Source organism: Salvia miltiorrhiza, unplaced genomic scaffold (genome assembly GCF_028751815.1).
Source record: "Salvia miltiorrhiza cultivar Shanhuang (shh) unplaced genomic scaffold, IMPLAD_Smil_shh original_scaffold_302, whole genome shotgun sequence".
Classification (NCBI taxonomy): domain Eukaryota; kingdom Viridiplantae; phylum Streptophyta; class Magnoliopsida; order Lamiales; family Lamiaceae; genus Salvia; species Salvia miltiorrhiza.
This window is the reverse complement of record NW_026651523.1, coordinates 496,712-507,177: the sequence shown is the minus strand read 5'-3', so window position 1 is coordinate 507,177 and position 10,466 is coordinate 496,712. Positions and strand designations below refer to the sequence as shown.

The 10,466-nt window shown below is 37.3% G+C and overlaps 1 protein-coding gene across 1 annotated transcript; it reads left to right on the top strand.

Moving 5' to 3' along the window:
* The first annotated feature begins 1,640 nt into the window (after positions 1 to 1,640).
* Positions 1,641 to 6,110, top strand: LOC131003965 (glucan endo-1,3-beta-glucosidase 3-like). Its single transcript, XM_057930537.1, has 3 exons — positions 1,641 to 1,938; positions 2,019 to 3,317; positions 5,858 to 6,110. The coding sequence occupies exons 1-3, from the start codon at positions 1,872 to 1,874 to the stop codon at positions 5,896 to 5,898; spliced, it is 1,407 nt and encodes a 468-aa protein (XP_057786520.1). The 5' UTR covers positions 1,641 to 1,871; the 3' UTR covers positions 5,899 to 6,110.
* Positions 6,111 to 10,466: the final 4,356 nt, after the last annotated feature.

Here is a 10,466-nt window from a genome sequence, read left to right as displayed (position 1 = left end):
TAAAATTTATTTTTACTATAAAAAAGTGGCTATTTTCAAAATCCACTCGCTATTTAATTGTAATTATATATATTTGAGAACATGTACTTAGAAGATAAATATTTATAGCATTAAATTATACATTTACCTTTAAACACAATACTAGCTAATTAAGTCTATCAACAATATGTTCATTAAATAGAAGAATAAAAATCAATAGCGGCCTTAATAAAAAAAAAGTGTGTATTAGCTAGGTGTTAATAGCTTTTCCATTATATTTTATGTTTAATCATTATGAATTTATATAATTTAGTATATACGTTATAAATGCATACATAATTAAATGAATTAATTAAAATGCAATACCGAAACGTAATAAATAAACTGATAAAACTGGCTGATGTAACATTTGTGATTTAATTGTGATTTGTGATTTAATTGTTATTGCATATTAAATGTAACTCTTTGAATGATGGAGTCATGGAGCAACTATTGAAGCCTAAAAATATAAATTCCACAATAGAAATACAATTGTATATTTTTTCAACTAGAGATCTAGATTTAAATATAAATATAAAAGTATTATGTTTACTATTTTATGTGAGTCCCTCGGTGAGCTTCGCTCTCATTTATATTGTTAGTGACGTCATTGGTGAGCACCACTCTCGTTCAATCCACATTAATATTAATTTTTATTTAATTTATATTGTTACTGGTGTAATTAATTTGATGCTTTTACAAATTACAAAAAAGATAAAAAGTCATTTATTTATTATTTTATAACTTCAAATAAATGAACAAAACAATAATATAAGCTTTGATTTTTATGTAATTAAAATAAATATATAAAATATAATAAATAAATACTATTAAAATAAACTAAATGAGAACGATGTTCATACTCCCTCGATTTCAATTCAATAGATTGCTTTCCAAAATGAAAAATTAATATAACACGCACCTCAAATAATACACCATTTACATTAAATATTATTGTGATTCTCAAATAATTATCTCTTTTTTATTTAAAATTTGTATTTTTATTTTTCTCTCATACTTTTAGATAAATAATCCTAAAAAATTATTTTCGTATTTGTTAAAAAAACTTATATTCTATCTTTTATTTTATTAAAAAGTGTTCTTTTTTTAATATACATATCCAAATATTGTGACATATTGAATAAAATAAAAGAAACTATACATATTTGTGCAAAAAAAAAGAAACCATACATATAGCACAATATTTCCAGATGGGATCCTTTGTCCCAGAATATTGTGTGCGCCACCGCCACGTGTACCACTCTTTATTTATTTGTTTTATAAATTATTTTTTATAAAAATAAAAATTATTATTATATTATAAATTCTAATTAGTATTTATCATTGAAAAAGTAAAATTAAAAAAATTATATACCCTAACTTTGAATTAATGAACCCAAATAATCTATTATTAATTTAAATAAATATAAAAAAATATTTATAAATCCTAAATAGATGAGTGAACCCTTCTTAATTATCTATATATTATATTAAAGCATAATAAATTAAAATTAAATAAAAAATTATTTAAAAATATAAAAAATTAAGAGTGATATACGTAATATATTTTGAGACAAAGGATCTCATTTGCAATATTTCTATCTATGTATCGCAAACATTCCAAGACCAACATTAGTTATGGATCCAAATACATTGCCATTAAAACTCGATCACAAAATAACTCTACTTTTACAAAATAAACTAAAAAAGTTATAAATTCCCAAAAAAATAAAAACCAATAAAACCCCATCACTACCACCTTTCCTCCCTACACTCTCCACTCTCACTCTCACTCTCACTCTCACTCCCACTCCCCTCTCTCTCTCTACAGCAGAGAGAAGAAAACAAGCACGATGCCTTCAACACTCACATCAATGGCGGCCATCTCCATCCTCCTCATCTCTCTCGTCTCCGCCGCAGGTAAAAATCTCTCTCTCTCTCTCACACACACACAAACGCACATCAAAATTCACACAGTCTCACTACCATTCCCTCCGCAGACGCCGCCACGGGCGCAATCGGCGTCAACTACGGCCGCATTGCCAACAACCTCCCCTCCGCGACGCGCGTCGTCCGCCTCCTCAAATCCCAGGGCATCGACCGCGTCAAGGTCTACGACTCCGACCCCGCCGTCCTCAAAGCCCTCGCCGGCTCCGGCATCAAGCTCACCGTCAACCTCCCCAACGAGCTCCTCCGATCCGCCGCCCGCCGCGCCTCCTTCGCCGCCGCCTGGGTGCACGACAACATCGCAGCCTACCACCCCGCCACCGCGATCGAGGCCGTCGCCGTCGGCAACGAGGTCTTCGTCGACTCGCACAACACCACCCGCTTCCTCCTCCCGGCAATGTACAACATCCAAAAAGCCCTAGCGAAGTACAACCTCGATGACGTCATCAAAATCTCCTCCCCAATCGCCCTCTCCGCGCTCCAAACCTCCTACCCTTCCTCCGCCGGTTCATTCCGCCGCGATCTGGTCGAACCGGTCTTCAAACCGCTGCTCGAATTCCTCCGCAAAACCGGATCTCCGCTCATGATAAACGTCTACCCCTTCTTCGCCTACGAGTCCAACGCCGACGTCATCCCCCTCGATTACGCGCTATTCCGCCCAAACGCCGGCGTCGTAGACGCCGGCAACGGCCTCCGCTACTACTCCCTCTTCGACGCGCAGATCGATGCGGTGTTCGCCGCGATGTCCGCGCTCAAATACGACGACGTACCGATCGTCGTGAGCGAGACCGGCTGGCCGTCGAAGGGCGATTCGAGCGAGCTCGGCGCCAGCATCTCCAACGCCGCCGCGTACAACGGAAACCTAGTCCGCCGCGTGCTCGGCGGCGGCGGAACGCCGCTCCGCCCTAAGGCGAACCTCACCGTCTTCCTCTTCGCGCTGTTCAATGAGAACAAAAAATTCGGGCCGACGTCGGAGAGGAACTTCGGGCTGTTCTACCCCGACGAGAGGAAGGTGTACGATATTCCACTGACGGCGGAGGGGATCAAGGGGTTCAAGGAGGCGGCTGCGCCGCCGCTGACCGGCGGGGAGAGGATGGCGACGGCGAGCGGGCAGACGTGGTGCGTGGCGAAGGCGGATGCGGGGAGGGATAAGCTGCAGCAGGGTCTAGATTACGCGTGTGGGGAGGGAGGCGCGGACTGCCATCCGATTCAGCCGGGGTCCACGTGTTTCGATCCTAACACGGTGGAGGCCCACGCGTCGTATGCGTTCAATAGCTATTACCAGAAGAAGGGCCGTGCGATTGGCACCTGCTTCTTCGGTGGGGCCGGTTACATCGTAACGCAACAACCTAGTGAGTACCCGATTTCTCTCTCTCTATTTACTGAATTTTTTTTTGGTTTATGTTTTTGCTTTCGATTTTGATTTATGTTAATAGTCTAACACAAAATAGTGTAAAAAAAAATAAAAATTAGTCATAACACAAAAGAAATAGAGTTAATAGTCCAATTCATCCATTCCCAATTAGTATTAAACGTAAATAGACTTATGAAGATAAAAAATTCGAAATACTTTTATGATTATTCACATTATTCCTCATATTATGATTATTATCACACCTTTATTAAGGGTAATGCTATATGATATATAAATGAGTTGATATATTATGAGTAGTATGTTATGGGTAATATTTATTAGTGTTAATTGCATCGAAATATACTAACTTCAGTTATTTTTTTTATTTTACACACGGATTTTAAAAATTACATTTTAAATGATGAATTTTGCAACTCGTTCATTTTTTTATATAAATTAAAGATTAATTTGAGTAAACACATCAAAACAATGGCATTTAACAACATAATATAGTTTAATTACCCAATGTTCAGACGACATTGCTTAGTCACCCAATGCCTCATTTATATACACGCGGCATGTTAAATGATACGTCGAATTTTAAGACGGCAAAATTGAATTTTTTGAAAAAATTAAACGAGTTGCAAAGTTCATGATTTAAATGTAAATTTTAAAATTAGTGTGTAATGTGAAGAAGTGATTAAAGTTTGTATATTTTGGTGTAATTAATTTTATTATTAATAATTTATTTATTTATTTTGTAGAGGGATGAAAGTATTATATAATTTATATTAATGCATGTATATATATGTAATGTTGAATATAGCTGTATGCCACGTTGGTAGTTAGATGATTCAATTGATTGTTTCAATAATGGGGCATGCAAAATGTTGGGACATGATTTTGGGCTTCATTGTGTAATCCACTAGTGTTGGATCGCAATAAATGAGGCTCTAATATTATATCCTATAATCAATTCAATGCCAATACCCGATCAAAAAAAAAAAAATTCAATGCCAATAGTTGGACTTCCTTAAAAAAGAAAAAAAGCAATAGTTGGACTTAATTGGGACTCATGTACATGTATGACACAAATTTAATCAAATGAATTGGTATATATGTGAACAGGAATTTAAGAATGGATTTTGTAGAAATTTGTGCAGCATATTGTTTTAAATTAGTCAAAATGTGTTTAGTGGTACATGATTGTTTGGCATAGAATAGATTGTGTTGTGTGTGGCGTAGGTTAGGAAGTGGGTTTAGTGGCGTAGGTTAAGAAAGATGAGTGGCTAACATGTGCGGGTGGGTTGAATATGAATGAGGTGGTGGCCCACTAGCACAAGGAAAATTGGTGGTAATTGGAGAGCACGTGATTGACGGACACACCTTTTTCTGACATGTCTTCGGACTACTTGACAACCCCCAATGTAGAAGAAGGTTTTTGTTAGAAAAAATAAAAAATAAACAAAATTACTCCATTTTGTTCGTTCATCAATTTTTGACCCATTTTATTTTTAATAATTTTACACTCCACCAATTTCTTAAAACCCGTGTTATTATGGAAGAATTGATGGACAGAGGGAGTAATATACACTCGTTCCTTATCATAAGAGTTTGTATTTCTTTTTGTTCAAAAAAAAAAAGTTGGCAATTTTTTCTTTTATCATTATTATGTTTCATAATATTATATTTTTTATTTTTAGATATGATTCCATCACAAGTTATTTATATTTTACTTTCATTTAATCACAATTATCACATATAGTCTAATCACGAATCTCTTATATTTTCAGTAATGCTATTTGGACAAAATATATTCGAACAAAAATGATTAAACACTTTAAAAAATAATTTATTTAAATTTTTTGTTCAAAATAAAACAAGGATTTAGTTAGTTTTATTTTTTTCTCCATATTGTGAGATGAATGAAGTGCATAATTTTAGGTAGTATTGTGAGAAAAGATCATATAGATTCTTTAATTTTAGGTAGTATTGTAGATTCCGTTGAAGTGCATAATTTTGATCATAATGTTTAACATAAAATTACATATATAAGAATAAAAATATATAATTGCTTTAAGTTGGAAATACTTTATTACATATATATATGCATATAATATTAGTAAAAAATGAATAATTATACTATATATTATTGTATACATAAAATTGCATTGGTATTACATGAGGATGAGTTTTTCCTTATTTTATCCCTATTTATTTATATACATGTATATTTGGGAGAAACTAGTTTCGGTCACTTTTTAGATTTAGAGCATATTTTTGAATTTTGACTTGATATATAGATATCCAAATAATGTATTTCGTGTAGAATTGAGTTTGCCAATTTTGGGTACTGAAAAATTCGAGCAATTCTAAGTTCCAAGACAGAATAATTGTTTGGGTGTAATAGTGTAATTTTCGTGTATATAAACTATGTATGCATGTATAAATGAATATAATGATCGATGTTTAATTTTCATTTTTTGCTTTTGTGATTATTTCACTGAGTTATATAATTCATTTGTTTACATCTTGTAGAATACGGCAAATGTGGGCTCCCCTTTGGAAGTGAAAATTGAAGAGAGAGAAACAAGTGGTGAAGTGAAGTGAGAAATATAATTCCATTGTACGTATAATATTATATTAATTGGCTTTTTAGGTTCCTACAATTACTAGTAGTAGAAATTAGTGTTAAATCATATGGACTTGGCTAACTTGCTAGCTCTTTTTGTATAATTTTTTTATTGTTGCGATTAATTTCAATTTTAGCCCCATTTCTTCCGAAATTAAATTTGTGCTCTTCATTTCAATTTCAATTACTGTGATTATTTTAGTTCTTTATTGGTTATTATGTGCCAGTCTCCTTTTATCTTGTTTATAAAATAAGGTGAACTATCCCAAAATAAATAAATAAATAAATAAAACAAGGTGAACTATTTCCATAAGAAACAATCTCCAATTGTAACATTTTCCATTTAATAAAAGAAATTTTATTCATATAAATAAAAATATGGAAATAGTAGTTACTATTATGTACTTGCATGCTTATAATTTGAACACAAAAACTTAAAAGAGCGCCGTTCAAATCATGTGCTCACAGAATGCGCGCGGGTCTGGGTTGGGTCGGACCCGAGACCCGGATCCAACTTATATATTAAAAAAAAACCTCAGCTCCTTCTCTCTCCCTCTCTCGCTCTTCTCACACTTCAGATCAGCCAAGGAGAAGTCGTCGCCTCCCAAATACTTGGTCTTGGCGAGTGCGATTTTGGAGCCAGAGACCACCGCTTGTTCCTTTCAAGATTCGGCAACGTCCTCGCCTTTACATCGACGACACCTCTTTCTTTCTCCCTCTCTTTGTCTCTCACTGGAAAAATAAAACCAAAAGAAAACCCTACATTTTTCCCCTTTTCTAAACCTTTCACCGTCTTCTTGTGAGCGGAGGGTTCAGCGAGAATGAGAGATGAGAGAAGGGGACGACGTCAGGAGGTGCCTCCACTCGTCGATCCCTAAGTGGCGGCGGCGGACTGTAACGAAGGGATAAATTAGGGCTCGATCCTTTTGAATTTGTGTATTATGAAATTGTGAGAATTTGAGAAAGATTGAGAGAGGAAGGACGATGGGGCTGGAGTCAAAGGCGGTGGAGGAGCCGACCTCGCCGGAATTTGCAGAACAGCGGCTGCGATTTTTGAGGTCGAATCTAGGGCTCGACTTTTGCCTCGAAGTGTGAGTGGCATCAGAGGCAAGGCGCGGCCTAACCGGGAATCCAAAGGCTCTAATTTGTTCTTGAAAGCTCCGGCTTTGCTTTACCTGGTGAAGCCCAAAGCGAAGCAGATGGTGTCGATGGATTGGATTCCGTTAGTGCTCTGAGTTTTGGAGTTCGGTGATCAGCTGCAGATACTCTTCACTGTGAGGTGCAGCCCTCACGAGGCAGCTTATTACTTCCTCAATGAGCTCCTGATGGGGTTCGATGAGGACAAGAATTTTGAGAACGCAAAACAGATCATTTCTCTCGGAGGATTAGGCCTGCTGGTGAGAAGGATGGATGTGGGGGACTTGCCTGAGAAGACCCGGGCTGCATCCGTTCTTCGCCTCTGCATACAAGCAGATGGGAGCTGTCGCCACTTCTTGGTCAAGAACATCAAGAGAGACGCGATTCTAAGCCTATTAGTCCTTGAGAAGTGGCAAGGGCAAGGGCATGCTCTGGCTTTTCTGTATGAGCAACAGATTTGTTTCATTTTACATGGGAATTTGGTAGGTAATTGATTCGTAAATGATACTACTATGAAAATGACACTATAAATCTTAGTGAATGCCACTTTAATATATGTAAATGACACCATTTCTTTTAATAAATGACATTATTTTTCAAACTAAATGAAACCTTTAATATAGAACAAAAAAAAAGAGCGAAACTTTTAATATCATTTATTAATGATACTATTTTTTTTACTAAATGAAACCTTTAAATATTGAACAAATGATACTATTTTTCTTACTAAATAAAACTTTTGAATATAGAACAAATGATACTATTTTTCTTACTAAAGGAAACCTTTAATATAGAACAAATGATACTATTTTTCTTACTAAATGAAACTTTTAACATAGAACAAATGATACTATTTTTCAAACTAAATAAAATAGCAGGTCTGGCTATGGTAGGCTGCACTCGGGCAGGTTTGGCTTTGGTAGCTCTGACTCTGGTAGCTCTCCACTCTGGCAGGGCACTCGGCAGGGCTGGCTCTGGTAGCGCTGCACTCGGGAAGGTCTGGCTCTGGTAGGTTGCACTCTGGAAGACGTACTCTGTCAGGTCTGGCTCTGGTATAGGCTGCACTCGGGCAGGTCTGTCTCTGGTAGGCTCCACTCTGGTAGGTCTGGCTCTGGCAGGCTACGCTCTGGTAGGCTGCACTCTGGCAGGTCTGACTCTGGCAGGCGCACTCCGGCATGGCTCTCGGCAGGCTACGCTCTGGTAGCGCTGCACTTTGGCAGAGCTGTCTCTAAGCTGCGCGGAAACTTCTGGTATCTTTGGCCGCGCAGGCGCTTCTCGACTGCGTAGGCTCTTCGTATTCATTTGTTATCCCAAGTCTTTAGTTAGACCTGCGCTGGTTAGTTTCTGTGATAATAATAATAACAATAATCAGGTAAAATGTCCTTGTATTGCTAAGCACAGCGATGATTACAGGTCATACGGTCGATAAATGCAAGCGTTTTATTTCTAAACGTGTTGCTGCTGTGCGGGCCGAGGCTATGGACGATAAGCATGACACATCAGCCGTGCATTTGCGCAGCGAGGGTGCTAACATTGAAGCCTTGCCCACCAAGGCTGAGGCTGTGAAGAATGCTGCTCCTAGGGAAGGATTTACTCAGATCAAGCCACGACACAATTGGAAACCGAAAGAAATGCGGCCGATTATCACAACTAGCAACTTTTTGGAGGGTGCTTCTAAGCTAGCGAAGTTTTCTCCCAGACGTGAACATGTTGCTGTTGGAAATTCTTTGGAAAAAACCAATCGGTTTGAGGTGCTGGAGGATATGGAGTTAGAGAATGGAGACAATACGGCAGCGCGCAGAGATGACTCTATTTCGGGACCAGATTTACTGGAGTCATTAATGAGACCGGTTCAGAATTCTGTACTCGATCGGCCAATTGTTGATGGCTCGAATGATCAAGCTAGCATTTTGAAAGACACTTTAACATTTTGAAAGACACTATAACATTTTAAATGACACTTTAAGATTTAGAATGACACTTAGACATTTCGAATGACACTACAAGATTTCAAAAGGCACTACAAGATTTCAAATGACACTTAGGGGGGTGTATTCGTTGTGGAATTTGATGGATTTCTATGAATTTTAAAAGTCTGGGTGTATTCGTTCAAGACTTTTAAAAGTCTGCAGAAATCTGGGTGTATTCGTTCAAAACTTTTAAAAGTCCATATAAATCTGGGTGTATTCGTTCAAGACTTTTTAAAATCCATACAAATTCGTTATTCCATTGACTTAAAATCCGGAATGACTTTCATGGATTTCATCCAAAAAATACACACAACGAAATCCGGCCAAGAACCACGAGAATTGAAATCCATGAAGTTTTAAGCGAGCGCTGAGTTCCAGCGCCCGCGGCCAAGAAGCCAGCGAGCGCTGGAACTCAGCAACCGTTGAGAGTGATGTGCGCGGGCGCTGGGTGAACAAAAACAAATTTCTGAAAGCCATGAAATTGGCTTCCACAATGCACACCAAATCAATCCAAGTCCATTTCAATTTTGATTCCAATCTGCTTAAATCTTCCTCAGCCAATTGCCCTAAGAATGTCGCCAGTAGATTTATTCTTCGCCGCTCTCGCCCCCTTTTCTCAGGTTTAATCTTATGCATGCATTTTTATGTAAAATAATACTGGATGTTGTTGCTTTTGATTTTACCCCTTTTCTGGGAAAAATTTCAGTTGGATGTGGTTGTGGTAGAAAGTACTACCATTCAACACCAGCGATCTCACAAGGTCTACTGAGCAGCAGGGCCCCAAGAAGAAATATTCGACAGTTACTTGTGCAAGGAAGGCCGAGCATGAGGAGCAAGCGTCTACTTCGCGAAATGATATAGGTGAATTTGTTGGGAGAGTGTGTGTGTGTGTGTGTTGATCTGCTTATCGAGCTATCCTGGTGATTAAATTATTGATTTCGCTTCGATGTAACTGCTGCAGTTTGTTTATCCTGTCAGATTTCATTGCGCTTGTTTTTCATTGTTGTTGTTGATAGTGTAGAATGTGGATTGTTGGGTTTTGATTGGATAACTAGAGTTATTGTTTCAAATAATCATGATAAATACAGGCTCTCTTGTCTCTTGTATTAGTATATATATGCATTATTATCATTGCTGTTACTCTGGCTGAATACTTATGGTAATTCAGTTTTGTTCTAGAATTTGAATGGACCGGAGAAAAATGATTATACACATCTTTTGCTGATAAAGGTATTATAAAGCATGAGAGTTGTGTGAATATAGAAGTGTCTCGATTCTTTGTTTTGCATGATTTATGGTGGCTTTGCTTGAAGCAATATGTTGTGGATCTTCATTACAAACTGAAAGACAATAGGTTGTAGATGACTACATTCATGAAGCAATATGTTGTGGATTCTTACCTAGCTTT